Source organism: Heloderma suspectum, chromosome 2 (assembly GCF_057233095.1).
Source record: "Heloderma suspectum isolate Gila_16-S chromosome 2, 16-S_ref, whole genome shotgun sequence".
NCBI lineage: Eukaryota > Metazoa > Chordata > Lepidosauria > Squamata > Helodermatidae > Heloderma > Heloderma suspectum.
The window spans coordinates 368,495,733-368,520,703 of NC_139459.1; the positions used below are offsets into that span (position 1 = coordinate 368,495,733).

At 45.6% G+C, this 24,971-nt stretch overlaps 1 protein-coding gene across 5 annotated transcripts; it reads left to right on the top strand.

Moving 5' to 3' along the window:
- Positions 1 to 684: 684 nt before the first annotated feature.
- On the top strand, positions 685 to 23,569 carry LOC146355961 (uncharacterized). 5 transcript variants are annotated; one of them, XM_084830886.1, is made up of 7 exons: positions 685 to 1,477; positions 8,319 to 9,335; positions 10,689 to 10,815; positions 12,480 to 12,614; positions 18,035 to 18,169; positions 19,433 to 20,115; positions 21,132 to 23,569. In XM_084830886.1, the coding sequence occupies exons 2-6, from the start codon at positions 8,604 to 8,606 to the stop codon at positions 20,104 to 20,106; spliced, it is 1,803 nt and encodes a 600-aa protein (XP_084687012.1). In that variant the 5' UTR covers positions 685 to 1,477; positions 8,319 to 8,603; the 3' UTR covers positions 20,107 to 20,115; positions 21,132 to 23,569. The 5 variants fall into 5 exon arrangements, with proteins under 5 accessions (XP_084687012.1, XP_084687011.1, XP_084687014.1 ...); XM_084830885.1 differs by having other exon boundaries at positions 19,433 to 23,569; XM_084830888.1 differs by lacking the exon at positions 19,433 to 20,115.
- The last annotated feature ends 1,402 nt before the right edge of the window (positions 23,570 to 24,971 follow it).

Below are 24,971 nucleotides of genomic sequence, written 5' to 3' on the forward strand. Positions count from 1 at the left end.
ATGTTGAGTTTCAAACCAGCTTTTGCACTCTCCTCTTTCACCCTCAACAAGAGGCTCTTGAGATCCTCTTCGCTTTCTGCCATTAGGGTGGTATCGTCTGCATATCGGAGGTTGTTGATAATTCTCCCGGCAATCTTAATTCCGACCTCTGATTCATCCAACCCGGCATTTCTCATGATGTACTCTGCATATAAGTTAAATAAGCAGGGTGACAATATGCAGCCTTGTCGTACTCCTTTCCCAATTTTGAACCACTCGGTTGTTCCATGTCTGGTTCTTACTGTTGCTTCTTGACCCTCGTACAGGTTTCTCAGGAGACAGGTAAGGTGGTCTGGTACTCCCATCACTTTAAGAATTTGCCACAGTTTGTTGTGATCCACACAATCAAAGGCTTTAGCGTAGTCAATGAAGCAGAAATAGACGTTTTTCTGGAATTCTCTTGCTTTCTCCATGATGCAGCGAATGTTGGCGATTTGATCTCTAGTTCCTCTGCCTCTTCGAAACCCAGCTTGTACTTCTGGTAGTTCTCGGTTCGCATACTGCTGAAGCCTAGCTTGTAGGATTTTGAGCATCACCTTGCTGGCATGTGAAATGAGCGCAATTGTGCGGTAGTTTGAACACTCTTTGGTGTTGCCCTTCTTTGGAATTGGAATGTAAACTGACCTTTTCCAGTCTTGTGGCCACTGTTGAGTGTTCCAGATTTGTTGTATCACAACATATCACAACGTATCACAAGGCAGCAGTCTAGTCTGAATGTAATAAGGATACAAATGACTGTGGCAAAGTCTGGTTTCTCCAGATAGGCGGTGTGTAACTGACAAAGGCCTGGCCACAGGTGCCGCCTGCATCTTCCTAGATCGCATTGGATCCAGGTGAACCTCCAAGTCACACACCTGGTCCTTCGGGGCAATGCAACACCATCCAACACTAGTCACGCACCTTCCTCCAGATCAGATTTCTTTGTGTTGCCAACAAGTCTGTGTTACCGGCAAGTGCGCTTTGAATGGCCACCGATTGTCACTCTCGGTATTTTCTGCATTTAAATTCCTTCTGACCTCACTGGTCTTCCTGCCCGCCCCCGCCCACGTACTCTATATAAACCAGAAACTCCTCATAATACTCCACGCATCTGATGAAGTGGGCTGAAGTCCGTGAGCGCTCATGTTCGAATAGATGCGTTCGCCTTTTGGGGTCCCCTTCCCGCGCCTGTGTGCATGGGATGCTTCTGCGTCTCTGCGGCGGGGGAGGCGTGGAGGAGCTGCAGCGATCGCGTCGTCCAGGAGGGGCCGGTCGTGTGCAGCCTCGCCGGCCTCTGCAGCTCGCCATGAAATCACAGGAAGAGGAGGAAGCCTGGCAGCCGCCGCCGCCAGTCCTGGGAGGTGCAGCCGCGTCCCGCTTTCCGCCCTCCAGCCAGGAAGGCGCCCCGGCGCTCCCGCTCGACCGGCCTGAGCCCCGCGCCGCCGATCCGCCCGGAGAAGTGAGTTGCGGCGAGGAAAGTCTCAGCGTCGCGCGCGCGCGCGCCCTCTCGCCCTTGCCGGTACCGCCGGGACGCTCCGTAGAGCTCGGCGCTGGCGGCAGCAGGGCTATCCCAATTCCTAGAATTTGCACCTGCCAGAGGTGGGAGGACGAGGTGGGAGGATTTGCCCCCAGCAACTCGCCTGGGCTTGCCGTCAGGATGGCCGGATGCGAAATCAATGGCTACTGCGCGTCGCCATGGTTATCTGCTACATGCAGGATCAGAGGCACTGTGCCGATGCGCACCAGTTGCTGGGGAACATGGGTTTGAGGGCGCTCTTGCGCTCCTGTCCTGCTTGTGGGTTTCCCGTGGGCGTTCGATTGGCCGCTGTGTGAACAGGCTGGTCTGAGCCAGCACGGCTCTTGCCTTCTTAAAAGAGGACGAGGTGAGGATGGCACCTTTAAGAGCTTCAGGATGACAAGCCACGAGGGTGGCCGCGTATGAATCGCCCCAAAAAGAAGACAAAAGAGCGTGTGAATTTGCATGTGCCAGTGAATAGCTATAGACGCAAAGTTACAACGATTGTTATCATATACATAGAAATGCAAGCAATCTCCCCACGGTGTGGAAGGCTGTGACCAGGGGAGCTGTGTGGCTTGCTGGGCCTGCTGTGTATGGGCACCTTCAAGGCCCAGCTCTTCTCTCCGGTGGTTCTTTATCTTTAAACCAGACCTGGGCCAAGCAGCCCATCAGACACAGCGTGCCTTCAAAATAGAGGGCAGTCCTCGGGCAGCCCTTCAAACAGATGGCTGCTCTCTGTAAAAGAGGACACATGGAGACCCTACAAGCCACACCTGCTGAAATTGCTTCTTCCATGCAACTGTTAACAGTGCAGAAGCCCGGTCCTTTTTTGCATCTGGCCACCACACAGATTGCGGTAGACTGCATTGCAGGCTCATTGTAAACCACAGTCACTCAGGTCAGGCCCCCCCCCCCCCGGGCGGGGGGATAAAAACACCAGACTACATTACAAGATTGTTGCCAACCCTCCTCAGCTTTCAGCTCTTCCTGATGAATCCGAAATGTGTGATAATTTGGTCAGACTGCATTGCAGGGTTGTTGTAAAGGACTAAGCCTCAGCTGTTCCTCCCCTGTTTGGGAGATGATATTGCTGGAATATATTCTAGGGTTGTCATAAGCATCACCATCAACCCTGCAAAATGGGGCTCATACTAGACTACATAGAGGGTGATCCTAAGCTGCTATTCCTCATACGAGACTACGTAGAGGGTGATCCTAAGCTGCTATTCCTCAGCTCAGGCCCTTCCTAGCCGTAATATGTAGGTAACATCCCTCAGCTACGTTACAGGGATGTTCTAAGCCACAGTTCCTCGTCAGTGAGGCTTCAGTGTGAGGATAACAGTTAGATTACATTATATTGTTGCCAAAAGTCACTCTTGGTCATTCTTAGCCTCATGGAGATGATATTGCTGGACTACATTTCAGGGGTGCTGTAAGCCTCCATCTCCTATTCTCTTTCTCTCTTCCCCCCGCCCCCATTTTGAGGGGGCACGGAGCTGTCCTCTTGTACTCTGTGAAATGCCATTTATACTAGTGGCATATAACATGGTAACCATAGTTTCTGAGCGCTTTTGTTGCTGTTCTGATTGCCTGAAAGGGTTAATCTCTGGTTTCTAGTACTTTGGAGAAGGGGGTGAAGATGTCAATAGGGAGGGAATTTTGCTTTTGAATTGCTGCAGGAGAGGTTAAGGGGCCCTTTCCCTGGAAAGAAAGAGGGGAATCTAGGAAATGGAATATATGCACAAGGAAGAAGGATGGAAGAAAGGGGTGCAAATTCTAGTCCTCAAATAAAGGGAACCGGGGAATATCTGTGCAATGCCAAAGGATTCCTTATTCCTGAGAAGGGCAAGAGAGTTGCTTTAATTCAAAGCCTTGTCTGTCCTATCAAGCCTCAGTCCCCATCCCTGAACAGAAGCCCAAATAGGTGTAAATCCATTTTCTTGCATCCATTCATTGTTGTTACCCTTGTCTCCCCCCCTCCCCTGATAGAAATTTAGAAGGTAAGCTCCTCTGGGCAGGGGCCTGTCTTTTGCTTCTGTTCCTATGTAATGTGCAATGATGGCCCTGTACGCTGCTAGCAGTCACAAGAATTCATAGCAAGACCAACGGCAGACTTCCCCAATGTGGTGCTTGCCAGATGTTTTGGACTTCAGCTCCCATCTGCCCCAGCTGGCATGACCAATGGCCAGGAATGCTGGGAAGTGTAGTTCAACATTGGAGGGCACCAGGTTAAGAACATAAGAGCCATGCTGGATCAGACCAAGGGTCCATCTAATCCAGCATTCTGTTCACACAATGGCCAACCAGCTGTAGACCAGGGACCCACAAGCAGGGCATGAGCACAACAGCACCCTCCTGCCCATGTTCCCCAGCAACTGGTGTACAGGGGCTCACTGCCTCTGGTACAGGAGGTAGCACATAGACATCAAGACTAGTAGCCATTGATAGCCTTTTCCTCCGGGAATTTGTCTAACCCCCTTTTAAAGCCACCCAAACTGGTGGCCATCAGTACTCCCTGTGGTAGTGAGTTCCATAGTTTAACTCTGTGCTGTGTGAAGAAGTCCTTCCTTTTATTTGTCTTGAATCTCCCGCCAATCCGCTTCATGGGATGACCCCCTTGGGTTCTAGTATTTTGAGAAAGGGAGAAAAACGTCTCCCTATCCACATTCTCCATACCATGCATAATTTTGTAGACCTCTATCGTGTCTCCACGAAATCAGATTGATTATGTCCTTTGCAGCCAAAGATGGAGAAGCTCTATACAGTCAGTAAAAACAAGACCTGGAGCTGACTGTAGCTCAGATCATGAGCTTCTTGTTGCAAAATTTCGGCTTAAATTGAAGAACGTAGGGAAAACCACTAAACCATACAGGTATGACCTAAATCATATCCCTTATGAATACACAGTGGAGGTGAGGAATAGATTTCAGGGATTAGTCCTGATAGACAGAGTGCCTGAGGAACTATGGACGGAGGTCCGTAACATTGTTCAGGAGGCAGCAACGAAATCCATCCCAAAGAAAAAGAAATGCAAGAAAGCCAAGTGGCTGTCTGATGAGGCTTACAAGTAGCTGAGGAAAGAAGGGAAGCGAAAAGCAAGGGAGAAAGGGGAAGGTATATCCAACTGAATGCAGAGTTCCAGAGAATAGCAAGGAGAGACAAGAAGGCCTTCTTAAATGAACAATGCAAAGAAATCGAGGAAAACAACAGAATGGGAAAGACTAGAGATCTCTTCAAGAAAATCGGAGATCTCAAGGGAACGTTTTGTGCAAAGACTGGCATGATAAAGGACAAAGAAGGCAGGGACCTAACAGAAGCAGATGAGATTAAGAAGAGGTGGCAAGAATACACAGAAGAACTATACAGGAAAGATCTGAATGTCCCTGATAGCCATGATAGTGCGGTCACTGAACTTGAGCCGGACATCCTAGAAAGTGAAGTCAAGTGGGCCTTAGGAAGCATTACTAACAACAAAGCTAGTGGAGATGACAGTATTCCAGCTGAGCTATTTAAAATCCTAAAAGATGATGCTGTTAAAGTGCTGCATTCAATATGCCAACAAATTTGGAACACTCAACAATGGCCGCAAGACTGGAAAAGGTCAGTTTACATTCCAATTCCAAAGAAGGGCAACGCCAAAGAGTGTTCAAACTACCGCACAATTGCGCTCATTTCACATGCCAGCAAGGTGATGCTCAAAATCCTACAAGCTAGGCTTCAGCAGTATGCGAACCGAGAACTCCCGGAAGTACAAGCTGGGTTCCGAAGAGGCAGAGGAACTAGAGATCAAATCGCCAACATTCGCTGGATCATGGAGAAAGCAAGAGAATTCCAGAAAAACGTCTATTTCTGCTTCATTGACTACGCTAAAGCCTTTGATTGTGTGGATCACAACAAACTCTGGCAAATTCTTAAAGAGATGGGAGTACCAGACCACCTTACCTGTCTCCTGAGAAACCTGTACAAGGGTCAAGAAGCAACAGTAAGAACCAGACATGGAACAACCGAGTGGTTCAAAATTGGGAAAGGAGTACGACAAGGCTGCATATTGTCACCCTGCTTATTTAACTTATATGCAGAGTACATCATGAGAAATGCCGGGTTGGATGAATCACAGGTCGGAATTAAGATTGCTGGGAGAATTATCAACAACCTCCAATATGCAGACAATACCACCCTAATGGCAGAAAGTGAAGAGGATCTCAAGAGCCTCTTGTTGAGGGTGAAAGTGGAGAGTGCAAAAGCTGGTTTGAAACTCAACATTAAAAAAACTAAGATCATGGCATCTGGCCCCATTACTTTCTGGCATATAGAAGGGGAAGAAATGGAAGCAGTGACAGATTTTACTTTCTTGGGCTCCAAGATCACCGCAGATGGTGACTGTAGCCATGAAATTAAAAGACGCTTGCTCCTTGGGAGGAAAGCTATGGCCAACCTAGACAGCATAGTAAGAAGCAGAGACATCACCTTGCCGACAAAGGTCCGTCTAATCAAAGCTATGGTTTTCCCAGTAGTAATGTATGGCTGTGAGAGCTGGACTATAAGGAAGGCTGAGCGCCGAAGAATTGATGCTTTCGAACTGTGGTGCTGGAGAAGACTCTTACGAGTCCCCTGGACTGCAAGGAGGTCAAATCAGTCCATACTAAAGGAAATCAACCCTGAGTGCTCATTGGAAAGACAGATACTGAAGCTGAAGCTCAAATATTTTGGCCACCTAATGCGAAGAGAAAACTCTCTGGAAAAGACCCTGATGCTGGGAAAGACTGAAGGCAAAAGGAGAAGGGGACGGCAGAGGATGAGATGGCTAGATAGCATCACGGATGCAATGAATATGAACTTGAGCATACTCCGGGAGAGAGCGCAGGACAGGAAGGCCTGGCGTGCTATGGTCCATGGGGTCACGAAGAGTCGGACACGACTGAACGACTGAACAACAAAATCGTGTCTCCCCTTACCTTTATGACAGCTGTGTCAGCCATTAAAACCAAGTATTGAAATAAACTAAATTTAGAACCAGACCTTTGAACTGCTGTATCACAAAGTGTTAAACCAAGATTTTCAAAAATAATGAAGTATATTCAATCACATTGCTCTCACTAAAAACATTTTTAGTGAGAGTAAAAAGGGGGTTTGTACCATTAATTTTTTTAAATGTTTTTTTTAATCTTTATCTCATACTTTTAAAATTTCTATTAATTTCTGTTTTGTGTATGTTTTATAATGTACTTAATATATTAGTACAGTTGTGCATGTATATAATTTATAAATAAATAAATATACATATATTGGGGGTCCATGCTCAATTTTTTTTACGGTTACGGGGATGTGATCAAAGAAGTTTGGAGACCACCGCTTTAAAGGGTACAAGCCAGGCAGAAATTTTACAGGTGAAGTTTCCCCATTGGTATGTTCCCACGCTTAAATAAGTGTCCTAAAATCTTAAATATGTGTCCTAAAATCTTATCTTCACAGGCCTTCCATCTCACTTCCTATGCCATAGCATGACCATTTAAATGCAATAATTCTTCCCTATCTCCACTGCCACAGATCAGTCCCACTGTGTATAAATTGCCAGAGGCAAAAGAGAGCAAAGTTCTCCTCAGGCTGTTTCCCGAGAGTCCCAGGCCTTGGCAAATGGCATTTAGGGAGCAATCCTATGGCCACTAGACACTGTCTAGAGGGCTGTAAGCTTTTTCAGTTTCTGGGAACCTAGGTCGGAGCCACAGCTCCAAATGAAGTTCCCAGAAGCTGCACTGCACTCCCCTCCCCTGCCTGCTCGTAGCTGGCGTGGTTCTTTCTGCGCCGGCTACTTCTCTGCGCTTGGAAATGGAGCGTGGAGACGGGAGAAGGGGGGTGGTCCTGGGCGGAGACTGCAGAAGCCGCTTAATGGGGCTTCTTATGCACCCCGCAGCCTCCTCTCCTCCCGCTCAGAAGTCCCCAGCTACATGCATGAAATTGCGTGTCTAGTTGAAAATGCAGGGTGGTTGAAGTACAGAGGAGAGGATCCCCTCTGTGCTTCAGCTGCCTCGCATAGGATAGTTGCCAGCCTCCAAGTTCGGAGGCTGGTGACTATCTTCATAGGATTGCGCCCTAAATTCCTTTGATAGCTTTGGCCCCCTCCCAGCCTGTAATCAGTTTTCTTGTCTGCTTTGATCTTTTTGTTTTATCTGGTGTGTATGTGTTTTAGAAGATTGTTTTGGGGTTTTGAACAGATTTCTGATTGTTAGCCACCTTGTGGCTTCTACAATAAGGTGGGATCTAAATCCAGTAAATACATAAGTAAAATGAAAATAATAAGCTGTTGCTAAGAGCAGGGGCCCGAACACACGGTTTGCATAGCTTGGCCTGCGGCTAGAATTGGAGGTGCAGTGATATAAATGTGAATATGCTAGTGAGTCTTTCCTCAACCCTTCTCAACCCACGAAAGCTTATGCCAGAATAAATCTGTTAGTCCTTAAGGTGCCACAAGACTCTTTGTTGTTTTGGGTGCACTAGACTAACACGGCTCCCCCTCTGGAAATGGTCTAACTAGAGCTTCCTGAGGTGAGACTTGAGGGAGGGACTTTCTGGTTCAGAGTTCAAGTCATACTAGCTGTAAAGCTGGCTGCACCATGATGTATTTGAATTCTATATTCATATGGTGGTTTATATCACCTCTCCGTTACCTTTGGGAAGGGAAGATAATATATTTGGGGTTGCTCTGTCTGAATTGCATGCCCATCTGTTCCTGTTTCTTTTTGTCCTGTTGTTTTCACCTTCCATTGTGTGTGTGTCTCCATAGCTCAGGAAGAAACCCCAGACTACCCCCAGGGAATGGACTCATCTGGGCCCCCTGACAATTGCAGCTCTTTTGTTGCCAAGTAAATCTCTTTAGCTTGAGTCATCCTCTTGGAGTGCTGGAAGATCAACCAAGAAAGCCGTTCAGTCATTTCCTTCCCTGTCTTCCTAGCAAGATTTCAGGGGATTGACTGGTGAGCAAACGATTTTTCCTAAAATCATCCTTCCAGGAGGGTCATTTCTGGCTCTCTGCTTCTAGAATTGAGGGGAAGGGTCAGAAGAAAAGGCCATGAAGGAAGAAAAGTCTGCAGGCCCAGAACTAGAAGAGAGACAAGGTGGGGGAGGAAAAACCACCACTATATTTCAGGTTGAGCATATGACAGAGCGACCAAGATGGGGAGTACTGCAAGAGGGTAATTGGGAACCATGTAAGGGGATGCCACAGCACTGGGAAGCCCAATGGCAGGAGTTCCTGAAGGCACCGCAACCCATTCACACAGGAGGGGGACACCCAGTGATATCAGAAACAGCCCCATGGGAAGATGCCAAGGCCTTTCTGGCCTCCTTCGAGCAAGTGGCCAAAGCCTGCCGGTGGCCTAGAGGAGAGTGGGCAGCCCGGCTCCGGCCAGCACTGAGCGGGGAAGCTGAACGGGTCTTTCGGAGCCTGGAAGCCAGGGATCAGGAAGACTATGGGAAAGTGAAGGCCGCCATCTTGCGAGCGGAAGCCCTGAGAATGGAGCTGCAGCGCCAGCACTTCAGGCAGTTCTGCTGCCAGGAGGTGGAAGACCCCCGAAGGCTTCACAGCCAGCTCCAGGAGCTTTGCCGCCAGTGGCTGAAGCCGGAGAGACACAGCAAGGAGCAGATCTTGGAGCTATTGATCCTGGAGCAGTTCCTGGCCAGCCTGCCGCCAGAGCTCCAGAGCTGGATCCGAGCCGGAGGGCCGGACACCTGTTCCCAGGCTGTGGCCCTGGCGGAGGACTTCCTGATGAGCCAGCAAGAGGCTGAGACAGGACAGTGGCAGGTGAGGTTTTAATGTTTAATTCCCGAAGTCTTTAAGAAGACAAAGAATGTGGATTGACTTGTTGGGACTTTCTGTGCTTCTTTGATTAAAAATAGTTTCACTTGCCCTCAATGTTCTGTAGGTCCTAGAACTGACTGAGCACAGTTCCTTGCTAGACCTTTTAAAAATGTTATAAGCTAATATATGGAGCGTCTCCCGAATATGCAGAAATGACTACTTTATTTTGAGGTGGGCCTATTTAGTTCCAAAACTATAGGACCACCTTAGTCCAATATTAAATGTTTGTTTTAAACTCTCTCTCTCTCTCTGTGTGTGTGTGTGTGTGTGTGTGTGTGTGTGTAAACATTTTATTGCAATTTTATGGCAAAAAAGAGATGGTACCAGACATGTGGTAACAATGGTTCCTTCCCTATCCAAAATCAGTCTCAGGCAAAAGAACGCCGGAGTTACTGTGTTTTCAAACATGGGTCATTTTCAACAAGCGGTAAGCAGCAGGGCAGTGGATGGGTGTGTGAATATGCTGAAATGTGTGCTGCATCCCTGTTTTGTCCTGGGGCATTCCACCCCCCTCCCCTGGCTCATTTTGGTTCTCAGAGCCTATCTTGGAGACTTGCTTTCAAAGTTAAACAATAAACCTAGAGTCTCAGGCTACAGTCCTATACGCATTTTCCTGGGAGTAAGTCCCATTAAAGTTTGGACTTAATTCTGAGCAGACATCCCTAGGATTGCACTGTCAGTCACACGTCAAGACTATGACTGGGTTCGGATGATCGTGATGGGGAAAGAAGCCATTGTGGCTTCTCCACCCACCCCTGTGTGTGCTGTGCACGTAACTGCCATTTGCATAATCCCCTGCGATGCAGCGCGGGTTGGCATGTCTTCCACCCTAAAACCCACAATGTGCAGAAGAGGCTGTAGGGTGAGTACGAAGCAAGGTACTAGCCGGTAGAATAATATGAGAGTTTGCCTATCCGCACATAGTATTATTAATAGTTTGTGGTATACTGATATCCTTTAAGAAGAAAATCTCCTGTTATGAAAACTTTCCTGCCTCATTACCTGAAGTTGTTATTTCCTTGCCATAGGTGACCAGGCAAATGACCATTTAGAAGCCTGTGCTCAGTCTACATTAACCATCCTTTTGTGGGCTGTAAATCAGGGTGATTAAAATATGCCAGAAGAGTGGGTTTACTCTGGTGTTTCATTGTATTTTTATGAGTAAATTGAAGGTTGCAAATGTATTTAATGGTCTGGGGTTTTTTGAAGAAAAGGATGTGATTTTGAGTCGTGTGTGTTGTGTTGTGCAACAGGAACTCATGGAAAAGTTGGGGAAATGTTTTTTCCTCTTTCCAGGGGCTGGTGAACCCCAAGGAGACAGGTGCATCTTTGCACATGGTTGAGCAGGCCCCGACCCAGCCAGGCCAACAGACCATGTTCTGGCAAGTCCTGCAGGACGATGGTGGGAGTGTGCAGCCTTTGGGTAAGTGTCTCTTCCACTGAGGTCCAGTAAGCATCAGCAGATCTAGCAGCCATTATTTGAATTCGGAAGAGTGATCGAAAGATGGACAGAAAAAGTGATCCTCTTTTGAACTCTAAATCAGGGACTGAGAATCTCCTGCCTGCGGCCCTAATCTTCCCAGCGAGGCTCCCCAAGCTGGCTCCTGGCCCTTGCCTAGGCCATGCCTCCTCCCAGGGCACGATTTTAATCCCCATCAGTGTGTGCTGGAGAGAGGGGTTCAAACCTCTCTGCCCAGCGCACTGCGATGAAGATTAAAACCGGGCCCTCTCTGCTCCTCAGATGATCGGGGCCTGGTTTTCTTCCCCACTGTGGTGTGATGGGGGTAGAAATGCCCTCCCTTCTCAGATGATTTGTATGGATCAGCTGAAGGGGGTGGTGAGAAGTGTGTGTATGAATGGGGCGGATGTATGAGAGGGTAGGGTGGCCCCACCAACTTTGGGCCTGGCCCCCTCCTGTCATGTGGTCCCGGAGAGGTTTCCCAGGTTGCAAGCCGCCTCTTGGGTGAAAAGGGTTCCCCACCCCTGCTTTAAATATGTGTATGATACAAAATTAAGTGGGTTTTGAATGCGGCTGATAAAGTGCCTTACATTGTGCTAGGTGGTGCAGTATAGATAAAGGAAAAGCAGGTCCCTGTCAATAACTGAACAAACAAGCCACAGAAGGAAATAGGAGGGGGAAGGAATTACTCACATTCAAAAATGGTGTCAACTGTGGCATTAAAAATATGGGAGATAGAGCTAAAGCTGGATGTCGGTGAAAGTCTCGGTTTAGGACATTGGGGCAGGGCGAGGGGAGGCTGTATAAAAATTTGTTTTGTCTGGGGATAGTCTTCATCATTTCCCCTCTGCCCACCCCTGCAACTACCAGAAGTAGAATCAGTTATATAAAACAGCCAAGTTCTCCAAGAATGGTAGAAGGTACTGCCACATATCAGGACTTGTTCTGAAACATACTGGGGAGAACCGGTGTGAATGTACCGTATTGGGGGAGAACTTCCAGCAGAAATCCTTGGTTTGTGGAAATGGTAACATTCACTGGATTGGATCCAGATTTAGTCATACTTAAGAGCAGACCCACTGAAATCAGCGGGAGTTCAGTCATGACTAACTTCAGTCCCATTGATTTTAATAGGTCTATTGTAAGTGTGACTAAATCTGAACAGTAGGATCATAGGAAGCTGCCTTATCATGAGTCAGACCATGGGTCCATCTAGCCCAGTATTCTCAATTCTGACTGGCAGGATTCTTTCCTAGCCATAACTGGAGATACTGGGGATTGAACCTGGGACCCTGCATGCAAAGCAGGGGTTCTACCACTGAGCCATGACCACCAGAGCCCCTCTATCACTGAGCTACAGATCCACCCCACTGTGCCCAAGAGCAGAATCTTTCTTAACTTGGCACAGAATTTTGATTGTTTTTCAGCACAGAGTACATACAACCCTAGACAGAAACAGATGGGAGAGATAATAATGAGACAGGAGAAAAAGGTGAGTGTAGCAGTGACATCCTAATTCAGTTGGAAAGAGAGATATAGCAGAAGAGAAAGCCAACAGGAAGAAAGTTGCAGGAGTCTAGAATGGAGTCATCAGAGCATGGACAAAATTCCTCTCTCTGTCTCTGCAGGTGATGGGAAGGGAGGCCAGCTGAACACGGAGAATTCTCAGTATGGCGGATATGAGCCAGAGGAAATATCGAGAATAGTCCCTCAGATAAACCATGGGGATGTGGTGGTGACAGCTGAGATGCACGAGGAAAGATGTGAGTCCAACAGGGAGCAGGGGAAAGAGCCTCTAAATGACTCTAGTGAGCTTGCAGGAGGTTCTGGAGCTGCCTGTAGTGAAACCAACATAGTGCAGAGAAGGGAGGGAATGTCCTTGTTCTCCAAGTATGGTAGAAGGTACTGCCACAAATCAGGACTTGTTCTGAAACACATTGGCGAGAACCAGTATGAATGTCCCATATTGTTGGAGAACTTCCAGCAGAAATCCATGCTTGATCCACATCAACTAAGACATACAAGAAAGAAATCATACAGATACTCAGAGAGTGGAGAAGGCTTCCATCGGAGAGTTAACCTGCTTAGACACCAAACCAGCCATACAGGAGAGAAACTTTACGATTGCCCTAAATGTGGGCAAAGCTTCATATGGAGAACACAGTTGATTAAACATCAGAGGCTTCATACTGGACAGAAACTTCATCTGTGTCTTGAGTGTGGGAGGAACTTCTCTCAGAAATCAAATTTGTTGAGACATCAGAGGATTCACACTGGAGAGAAACCTTATGCATGTCGTGAGTGTGGGACAAGCTTCTCCCAGAGGTCTGATTTGTTGAGGCATCAGAGGATTCACACTGGAGAGAAACCATATGAGTGTCATGAGTGTGAGAAAAGCTTCAGGAGGAGATCACATTTGATGAAACATCTGAGAATTCATACTGGAGAGAACCCATGCTACAAGAAACTTCTCTCTGAAGGGTTAATTGTTCAGACAACTCACAGAGGGGACAGAAATCTTGTAAATACCTTGGGTGTGGGAGAAACTTTGGCCACCAAGGCTCACTGATTAGGGGTGAGGATCAACGTAGGATTTTAACAGAGTCAGTAATCTGAGGGTCCAGTGTCATCTCTGACTATAAAATCTTCAGTTTCAGATTTCACCTTGTAAGGAACAAGTAGGCTGCTTAAGGTGCGATCATGAGCGTTGTCATTAACACACAGGCATGTCTTTCTGAGTAAAAATGTATAGAAGGGGCAGTAAAATGTTTTGGATTAATGTTCTTCTTGTGGCTTTCATTGCTGTTACCAAGAACACCTAACATATGAGTTTGCCTTGTACAGAGTCAAATCATTGGTATTGTCTATATAGGTCCCAGTCCTTTCTAGCTGAGATTCTTGTTTTAATAAGGCCAGGATCTCTTCTCAGTCATCCCAGAGTGCAGGACACAGAATAATGGGCTCTAGTTACAGGAAAAACTGTAACTGTCAGAGCAATACGACAATGGAACCAATTGCCTGGGGAGATGGTGGGCTCTTCCACACTGGAGGCATTCAAAGTGAAGCTGGACAGCCATCAATCAGGGATGCTTTGACTTGGATTCCAGCAGTGAGCAGGGGGTTGGACTTGATGGTCTTCTAGACCCCTTCCAGCCCTATTATTCTATGATTCTATGAGATGCGGTGGATTCAGTCTGAGACTTTTGACATGCAAACCAAGACTGGGTTAGCACACCATGCTGCAGCTCATCGTGGCTTATTTAAGCCACAACAAAGAAAGGGGAGGCAGGCTCCAGCGTTGAAAAAAGGAAAAGGAAACGCTCTGCGTGTTCCAGAGATGTCTCCTTTTGCAGGAGCTGTTGGAAGCCGTTCAGTCTCTTAACTATGAAATGAACAATGATTCCTTTCTCTGAAATGCTTGCTCAGGTTATTCCTACAGCATATCGCTCTGGTGATATGGTGAGAGCGATATGCTTTAGGAATAGCGTGTGCAAGCATTTCAGAGAAAGGAATCATTGTTTATTTCAGAGTTAAGAGACTGAAGTAGGAGACATCTCCGAAACGCATAGAGCACAATACATTTTCCTTCTTCAAGCACCGAAGCCTGCCTCCCCCTTCTTTAATGTTAGTCCACGGTGCGTCTTCCCTCTTCACTCCTTATTCAAGCCACAACAAGCCATGGCACCCGCAGGCATCAAGTTGTGCAGACCCGGTCAGCAGGGGTTAAACAACCCTTGACCTGTTCTAGGGTTGTTTAACCCTCACATAACCCCCAGCTGGGTTCACATGACCTGACAACCCATGGTAGGGGGTTGAATATTCAGGATGGCGCCCATGGGCACCCAATCAGGCTCTGTCGTCAACCATAAACATAAAAAATCTGTACAAGAAGCAAGTTATATGAATGGGTGTTTTGTGATGGTGTTGGTACACCTTTTGCTAAACTAGTGGTCCATGGCTCCTTGTAAAGTCTGATTCCCAGCCTTTAAGTATAAATGCCTTGAGTTGTCTTCTACACCCGTATCCTCCTCAGCATATCACGATGCTGGTGGTGACCAGTGGAATGGAATGGGAGAGATGATATCTTCAGTGCCATGCATAACTCCTTGCTATGATGAGCAGAAATAGAATAAGTTATGAAAAGAAGCTATAAAGTTTTGCCTGATTTGCATGATGGATAAAATTTGTGGGGAGACAACATGAATGAGAGCAACAGGAGTGTGCAGGAATCTAAAAGGTAGACAAAATTCCCCTTGTTGTCTCTTCAGATGGTGAGAACAGAAGTGAAATCAAGCTGGAGAATGCTCAGCCGGGAGAGCAGCTTAGATGACTAGAGAATTGGCCTAGAAAATTGACCCTGGGTAGGGATGTTGGGGGCCCACCCCTGGCCTAGAGAAAGTAGGACATTGGCAGAAATCCTCCAGTGAAACCTTGCTATGACCGCTGAAATTCAAGGGCAGAGATGGAAGGCCAAAGGGCAACAGGGGAACAGGGTGATGAATGGGCGGAATAAATGTAGTGAACTCACAGGAGGTCTTGCAATCGTAATTAGTGAAGCCTCCACAATCTATATAAGGGGGGAAATGCCCTTGTTCTCTAAGTATGATAGAAGGTTCTACAGATCAGGATTTCTTATGAAACCTATTGGAGAGAGCCGATATGGATGAATGTCCCATATGTTGGTTGTAGTGGGGAACTGTCCAGTGAAAAATTAGACCGTGATAAACGTATGAGAATCCCAGAAGAGGAACTTTACAAATGACCTGAGTGGGCATCAGAGGACATTTGATGAACTACCAAAAATGTGTATGGTAGAGACGCCACACATGGTGAGGAGCAGAGAGGGCCGAATCCAGCTTCTGACTGAGCTGCCGGTTTGAGGAGCACCACTTGAGTCATTGGCTCGGTTGGGAGCTGGCTTTGCTCCCCACTTGCTTTTCTCAGTTGGGAAAGGGGAGGGGGGAATAAAACCCTGAGCAGGCTTTGCTTGTCATTCACAGAATCCCTTTGTCTGTCCCACACAGGGGGAAGGTATCTAGACAAAATGTTGTCTTGATAAGCCTAAGAAAATCCTTATGAGAGAGAAGCAACATGTTCTCTCGAGGGATGTGGGGAAAGTTTGCATCAGAAAGATGATCTGAGTGGACATCAGACTAGCCACCCAGAAGAGAAACTTTCTAAAGTCCCAAGGATGGGGAAAACTTCAGAGGCAGACAGATTTTAAAGAAACATCAGAGCATTCATTCAGGAAGGCAATGGCATGAAAGTTCTACATGTAGGGGAAATACTTCAGTGGTAGAAAATAATCCATAAGGCATCAAAGAATACATACTGGAAAGGAACTGCATGAGGAAAAAACTTCACTGGTATAGCTGATTTAACATGACATAAGAGAATTCCCACATGGGAGAAACCATGCAAATGCTCTCAGTGTGGGAAAAGGTTCAAACCAAAAGTATGTGTGATTAGTCATCAGAGAATCCATACGGCAAACTGTTCCAGTGCACTGAATGTGAGAGAAACCTCTCTCACAGACTTTCTTTGCTTGGACATGAGAGGACTCTTAGGACATTCCTAAGTTCGATATATTCTGAGGATGTGAAGAGTCTAGATCACCGAAAGGAACTGAGCATTTTTACTCTTCGTGATCTGGAACATTTTTGCCTGAAGGGACATTTTAAAAGCGAGTCAAGGAACTAAACCCCCATCTCCTAAAGTGACCTAACAGGAGCAGCATGTTCGGTTGCCACTGAAAAACTGAAAGGAGAAGACAAGCCTCAGTCTGCTGCTCAGAAATGAACATTTATTGTGATCTAAGATAAAGAATAAAGAATATGCATAACTTAGTGTTGTTGCATGAGCAAGTCCATTTTTTAGTATCTGACTTTCCGAGGCTCTAATGGGAAGCAATAATAAAAACAATTCCAAGTGAACATATCCTGTCTTAATCATAGCAGTAAACCCCACCCCCTCCTTGTTAGGAATAATGAGATATTGACTGAAATAAACACTCAAAGGAGCGTAACACAACATGGGAAGCAGATACAGGGACACTGAAGGGCACAATGATTAAGGTGGCAATCCTTTACACACTTACCGAGGAGTAAACCTCACTGAACACAGTGGGATTGTGCTGTTAGTGGGCCAAGGCAAAAGTGAGCAACCTACATATGTTAAGCAGCAGTCCTTATTTTTTTTAAAAAAGCTTAGAAAAAAACCTCACTCTGTAAAGAAGATCTTTAGCTGCATTCTGCTAGAGTACTGGTCACAAGGCACCCATTACTCATACCTCAGGACACACGTAACACAAAACAGCTCTTACAAAAATTAAAAGCATATCCACAAGGCAGTGGTGAAGAGCACTACATATAGAGCTGTACACATAATAAATAAGTGCTTTATCGTTTTATTGTACTTTATTTTGTACAGCCAGTTTTTATCATGCTGTTCTCTGGTATCCGCAAAGATGAAGGGCGGCCTAAAAAAATACGTTTTAATAAATAATAGACAAACGTGCCATAGCAGAGGTATAAAAATCTCTGTGAATATAATTACCTAACTATCACAAGTAAAAACCCAGCAGATAGCAAAAAAAGTTGCCTCCAGGTGGGCCTGTTATATCACTATGGCAATTTTATGACATTTATTTACAGTACTCCCAAAGGAGTACACATTATTTTTAGAATGTGGCAGGCATGTCGTGTCAGATTACATTGTTATTTCTGAATGCCAGTCTGAGGCCTGCCTGCCTGCCTGCCTTCCTTCGGCTTTTGATGGTGCCCCTCCTTTCTCTCTTGCCATGGATGCCCATGTTTCCCATTCTTCTTTGGCAGCTGGGCAGCCAGTCAGCATCCTACTCTGGAGACGATAGGTCTGTGGAAACATCTTTTTTGGTATCGCTGCAGTCCCTAGACTTTGGGTCTGAGTGGTCCTGTTCCCTTCAACAGGGAATGTAACAATCTTGTGCGTGATCCAAAGTATCCAACACCTTAGGTCCATTCTTCATTGTCTTACAGAGCCCCTTACCTGCCTCATGGTCTGGTAGCAGTAGAATAAACTAGGCAGACTGGTGGGGGGGAAATATGCACCTTGGCTGCATATTGTCATCTGGATGCCAGCAGCAGAAGGTGGCAGAACCCTTGGTGACACAAGCATTTGCAAACTCCTCTCTCTGTCTCTCCAGGTGATGGGAAGAGAAGTCTGATCAAGATGGAGAACTCTCAGCTGGGAGAGACAGAGACGGAGGAAATCCACAGTGCATTTGCAGAAATGTCTGAAAGGAACATTCCTGTGGCAGCCGAAATTCATGGACAGAGATGTGAGTTCAAATGGCAAGAAGGGAAGAAGCCAGTGCAGAGACAGAATGAATGCAGTGAGTTTGCAGAAGGTCTTACAGGTACAGTTAGCCAAACCTCCACAGATTTCCAACAAAAATCATATCTTGATAAACATCAGAGACTTGAAATGGGAGAGAAAGAAAATGAAATCTCAGAGTACAAGGGAAGAGATAATTTGACTGGACATCCGAGTAACCATACAGGAAAGAAACCATATGATTATCCTGAATGTGAGAAAAGCTTTAGTAATAGATCAATATTAAAGAAAAATCAAGGAATCCATTCTGAAGGGAGACCATATCAGTGTTCTTCCTGTGGAAAAAGCTTCTCTAAAAGTGAAACTTTAACAAGACATCAGAAAATTCATACTGGAGAGAAGCCATACAAATGCTCTCAGTGTGGGAAATGCTTCAGACAAAGAGTACATTTGAAGGAGCATGAGAGAATCCATACTGGACTGAAACCGTACAAATGTTCTCACTGTGGGACATGTTTCAGACAACGAGCACACTTGAAGGAGCATGACAAAATTCATACTGGAGAGAAACCATACAAATGTTCTCAGTGTGGGAAAAGCTTTAGTCTGAGAGGAAACCTGATGAGACATCAGAGAATTCATGCTGGAGAAAAAACATGAAGGCCCTGAGTGTGGGAGATGCTTCAGACACAGTGATTGTTTGATATGTCATCAAAAAATACAAATTTCTCTTGGAGAGATATGTTGTTCAGACAACAGAGAACTGACAGAGGACAAAGATCTCATGAAAGGCCCAAGTGTGGGAGAAGTTTCAGTTATATTTAACCCTGAGTTGTTGGGGGACAAACAGTGGGGGAGTGCTGTTGCCTCCATGGCCTTCATCCTGCAAGCATCTCGCTGCCCTCTGTTGGAAACAGGATAGTGAACTAGAATGACCCTGGTAGGGCTCCTCCTGCCTTCTGGCAAGAGTTTCCTTTTCCTTCCAACGGGGAAATTGTGATATGTAGTGTGACAAGTAAGACAAAAGGGTGCAGGTGTGATCTTCAATGCCTTGGACCACTTGTGCCCCTCCACATGAGTAGCAGAATAGCCACACACACACAAAAAGCAAGTAAGCAATAGATATAGATATAGATATGCACATTTGCATTGTTATACAGGTTGCTGTGACTACCAGGGCAGGAGAGAAAGCCAGCAAAAAGGAGGTTGCAGTGATACTGAAAAGAGGTCATTGGAACATGAACAAAAATCCTTTCTCTTTCTGCAGGTGACGGCAAGGAAATTAAGCTCAAGATTGGGAGTTCTCAGTGTGCAGGAAGCCAGACACAGGAAACATCCAGGACACATCCAGATAAAACCCAGAGGAATATGTCAGTGACAGCTGAAATTCAAGAGAAAATTTGCAAGTCCAAAAGGCAGCAGGGGACAAAATCAGTGGGGAGAGAGAATGGATCCTTTCTCATAGCTGCCAAGTGTGAAACTCCTGTGCATATAAGGCCAAAAACACCCATGGGCTCTACATATGGGAGAAGCTATGAGTGTCCGGTATGTGGAAAAAACTTAACTACTAGAAATAACTTAAAAGTCCACCAGAGAATTCACACCGGTAAGAAGCCATATGAGTGTTCCTATTGTGGGAAATTCTTCACTCAGAAAATGCACCTGAACAGACATCAGAGACTTCATACAGGAGAGAGCCCTTACGAATGCCCTGTGTGTGGAAAATCCTTTTATCGGAGTGATAGACTGATTGAACATCAGAGAATTCATACTGGAGAGAGGCCATATAAGTGTTCCCACTGTGGAAAATTCTTCACTCAGAGCATAAATCTGAAGCGGCATCAGCATCTTCATACAGGAGAGAAACCGTATGGATATTCTGATAGTGGGGAAGGCTGTAGTCCCAAAGCCACATTGGTTAGTCACAAAAGAATTCACTGAGCACATTAAGTAAGTTCATGTTGTGAGATGTCAATGTTCTCCAGAAAAAGGCTTCAATGGCTTGTTACAGAACAGAGAATCCAAAGGCAGAAAAATATTATCAGGGTCATGAACATGTCGTATTTCACTGTAAGCAGATACTGTTGAAGGCAGAGCATCTGACATTGGAAAAGGAATACGCGCTTTGTCTTCAGTCAAGAGAGTGAGCATAAGAATTGCATTTCTGGATCTATCCATGTTCTCCACACTATTCCTAATTGTATAGAACTTGATAATCTCTTAGCAGTTGTTTTGTAAACCAAATAGCTCAAAACACTTTAGCTTTTCCGTCTAAGGAGGGAGAACCAATTCCTTGATTGTTCCTTGATTGTTGTAGTTGTCCTTTGCTACACCTTTTCCAACTCCATGACATCCTTTCTGCATCGGGTCAACTAAAACTGTCCCATCCCAAGTGGTGTATATGCTGATTCTTTGCAACCATTCACTCTCTCTTTGCCTATACCGCATCCGCCTACAGACTCTCCAGTCAAGAGCACACAGAAGGGGGTCCACATGTATAGCAGATAACACTTAGACAGATGAGATGGAAACAAGTGTAGACGACTTTCTCCACCTGCAGATCAGATGCGCAACGTTTTCAACCTACTCCACATTTTCTTGGATTGGGGTCACAAGTTCCACACTCTGATTCAGAAAGGGGGGATTAATCATGTTTACTGGTCCCTGCCCCTGTGCCTTTAATTGTAACTTCTATTTGCAGACATTAGCAGGTGATGATGCTTATTTCTAAGTCCTGAAAACACAACCTGATTATTTTTGTGTATCTGATTGCTGTTAAATTTAGCATTTCTTGGTACAGAATCTGATTTTAAAATCCCCCAGCACAGAATACATGCACAGTTCAGGATCTAAAGGGAGGGGTGTCGTGCTACGAGGGCAGGACAGAAAGCCAGCCTGAAGGAAGTTGCATTGGTCTTGAAAAGAGGTCACTAGAGCATGAACAAAAGTCCTCTCTCTTTCTGCAGGTGAGAGGAATGGAACTAGAGTGGAGGATTCTCAGTGTGGAAGAAGTCAGACAAAGGAAACACAGAGGACAGGTCCAGATATAACACTAAAGAACACGTCAGTGACAGCTGAGATTCAAGAGGAAGTTTGCAAGTCCAAAAGGCATCAGGGGAGAAAACCAGTGGAGGGAGAGAATGAATCCATTCGCATAGCTGCCAAGAGTGAAACTCCTGTTCATGCAAAAACACCCATGGCCTCTCAATATGGAAGGAGGTATGAGTGTCCTGAGTGTGGGAAAAACCTAACTACTACAAAAACTTAAAAAATTCACCAGAGAATTCACACTGGAGAGAGGCCATATGAATATTTCCACTATGGGAAATTATTCATTCAGAAGATGCATTTGTGGTGGCATCAGAGACTTCATACAGGAGAGAGTCCTTATGAATGTCCTGAGTGTGGGAAAGCCTTTTATCGGAGAGATAAACAAAGTGAACCTCAGATAAATCATGCTAGAGGGAATCCATATGTGTTCCTATTGTGGAAAATTCTTCACTCGGAGCAAATATTTGAGGCAGCATCAGAGACTTCATACAGGGGAGAAACCTTATGGATGCCCTGAGTGTGGAGCAGGCTTTAGGTGCAAAGTCACTTTGTTTAGCCACCAAAGAATTCATTACGCTCATTAACCAAGTTTGTATTGTGAGTCTTCAGTGTTCTACAGAAAAAAGGCTTCAATGGCTTATTACAGATCTGAGAATCCAAAGGCAGAAAAATCTGATCAGGACCATGAACATGTCATTGTTGCAGTACAAGAATATCAGCAGATACTACTGCAGGCACCTGACATAGGAAAGGAAATACGTGCTTTGTCTTCAGTCAATTGGAGTGTGTATAAGAATTACATTTCTGCATCTATCCACTTTCTCTACACTATTCCAGCTCCATGACATCCTTTCTGCAACAGGGCAACTAGAACTGTCCATCCCAAGTGGTGCTTTTGCTGATTCTTTCCTGTAAGTTACTCTCTCTTTGCCTCCACCTACAGCCTCCCCAATCCAGTACACAGAAGGAATCCATGTGTGTAGCAGATAACACATAAAGAAATAAGATAATAACAGATGTAGCCTACTTGCTCCACCTGCAAATCAGATGCATAACATTTTCAACCTGCTCCAGTCTCTTGTGATTGGTGTCACAAGCGCTACACAATGATTCGGAAAGGGGGTTTAATAACATTTACTGGGATGCCTTTATTTGCAGCTTCAATTTGTTTATCTTCAAATCCTGTAAAACCTTCACCAGATGATTTTTGCAGATTTGTTTGCAGTTCCTCGATATGCAAGTCTCCCTTTCCCAAAACTACAATTCCCACTATTTTTTTTCTTGTATGTGTTGTTTATTTGTTTAGGTGGGGTGATCATGAAAGGATCTGTGGCAACAGTTAATAAAGCTTGCTTTGCTCTTTAGACTGCTCCAAATGTTGCTACAGTTTAAGTTTGTAGCATAGATGGTTGTCCCTTCCCCTATCAATAGGGAAACAGCAAATCCAACCATTAGAAATATGACAGCAGTGCTAGGGAGCAATTGGACTGCAGTCCACCAGTGAACTGGCCAATTTCTGGTAGATGACTTACTGCCTCATTATTCCTGGTATTCTGGAGAACACTGTGGAAAAGAATGACCCAGTTTGCACAATTGAACACCCCACAGTTAACAAACTATGGGTTGTTTGTGAGTGCAAACAAGAAAGCATGCTGGCTTCCACCCACTCACCTGCTTCCACTTTCCAAAGCAACCCCAAATCATGGTTTGTTGTTGGGTTAAAACTTTGGGTTGTTTAGGTTTAAACCCAGAGAGCTGGGTTTGCATGTCATGACAACAACCCAGGATTCCTGGGTTGGTTTGGAAAGCTGATTCAAAGCGGAAGAGGCAAGTGGGGGGGGGGGCAGTGCTGTTACTTGCTCCTGTGCAGCCTCGCCAATTCCTGGGTTGCTTAACTTGCTTGGCATTACATGTGAATTCATTCCATAGGTGGAGCTTGCACTGCTCTAGTGACTCACTTCTTATATTCTTGAACAACCTTGTTTATGTAGAATCACTGACTACTGATGACTTCTGCTTTACAGTTTACGAAATACTGTTGCTTTGTACATTTGCATCCAGATGGAGTCAGGAGTGTCTTGTCGTTATTCTTGCTGGAGAAAGGCAATAAAGTTCTTGGCTACTTTCCTGACTGGTGTGTCCTCTAAGCCTTCCATGGCATTCATACATAAAGGCTGCAAGCCTAAACCTACTTACCTGGAAGTATGCCCCGTTGAACTCAGTGGACCTTACCTCTAAGTAAACATGCACAGAATTGCACTGGAAGAATGTTTCTGGCTATTATTTAGAAGTAGGGTGGTTGAACCCTTTGGGACAGTGGGCACATTTGGAATTTTGAAGTATGGACAATGTCACCAAGTGTCTGCCATGGGGGATGGGGCATGCCCATTCACAAAATGGCTGCCATGGTGGCTGCGGTCAACCATATAATTTCCATTTCACAGAAGGCAAACTGGTGAGGCTAAAAGACAAGTCTGTTGCACAAGAACCTGGGTACAAGGCAGAAGTGCCAGATCACAGATTTGCCCCCATGAAGCCCAACAAAATACCTGTTTTACAGAATGCAAACTGGTGATACTCAGAGAAAACACACACATACATACCCAACCTGCCCCCCTGCAAGACACACACATGTAAAACAGACACATGCGCTTATCATAAGTCCGTCAACAATTCTTGTTCAAGTTAACACTTGTAGAACTCCTCTGCAGATCTTGCCACTCAGCACAGAAAGGCTGGGGATATGAGGGGGTTGGGGATAGGGTGAATTGCCCAAAAAATATGATGCTAATCTGCATAAAATCTGCATATGCTGATTTATATGTATAGATGCAAAATTATAATTTAAATAGTATATCTCATCATACCATGGAAGTGACCAGGTGACGTGTGACTGCCTGTTCATGTGCTGTAGATGGATAACAGTCCCCATGAGGTCTTTAAACTGGGTTTGGATGGGACAGCCCTTCAGAGGCCAGTCCCTAGGTTGGCACATATGAGGGGGCACGGCCATGTCCCGTTTTAATCCTCATGTGTTCCAAAGAATGTGTGAAGAGGGCTAAAGGAAGAGAGCAACCCACAACGTAGGCCTGTTCTGTTGCTTATGACAGAACCCAGCCAGCTGGACATCTATAGATGGAGAGAAGGCATTTCTCATAACCTGCCTTGTGCTCCCCCATACCTTTATCACTCTCCAACTCACAAGGAAGACAAGGCCCACAGACCGCCCAGAGGCCTAGGTGAGGTAAAGTCCTGCACCCTAGCCACAGAAACATTACGCGCTAGCTGGCCCTAGTTGCTAGGTAGCCCACATGGGAGGGAGGAAATAGAATACACTATTTCCTCCCTCCCACGATCACTGCGGCCCCATTTAACAGCATCAGAGCAGCATTATCTGGGGAGAGGACATCTTATAGCATTGTTCCGCCCGCCAGTGTTTTCATCCCCACTTATTACAATTACTGTGTTTTCATTTTCTTGTAGTGTTGGCCATCTTGATGGTTTGTTGCTAGGTGCAAAAAGAGGCAGTTTTTCAAGGAACAATCATGAACTGAAATGCAGCAGGGGTCCTAAATGGCACCTCTAAGGCAGGGGTTCATACATTTTTTTTATTTTATTAATTTCACATCTTCAGGTTGGCTGTAACTCCAGAACTGACTAAATAAAGATGACTTTTGCTAAAAATTATGGACGTGCTACTGCTCCACCCGATCTCTAACTGTAGAATTATTGTTTCCAAGTCATGAGAAGTACCG

What these genes read in the sequence shown, in the direction of transcription:
- LOC146355961 (XM_084830885.1), top strand. Translation starts at nt 8,604, where the DNA reads ATGAAGGAAGAAAAGTCTGCAGGCCCAGAACTAGAAGAGAGACAAGGT. An exon ending in TGGGAGTGTGCAGCCTTTGG is followed by an intron (nt 10,816 to 12,479) that starts GTAAGTGTCTCT and finishes CTGTCTCTGCAG; the next exon opens with GTGATGGGAAGGGAGGCCAG. An exon ending in TGAGATGCACGAGGAAAGAT is followed by an intron (nt 12,615 to 18,034) that starts GTGAGTCCAACA and finishes CTGTCTCTCCAG; the next exon opens with GTGATGGGAAGAGAAGTCTG.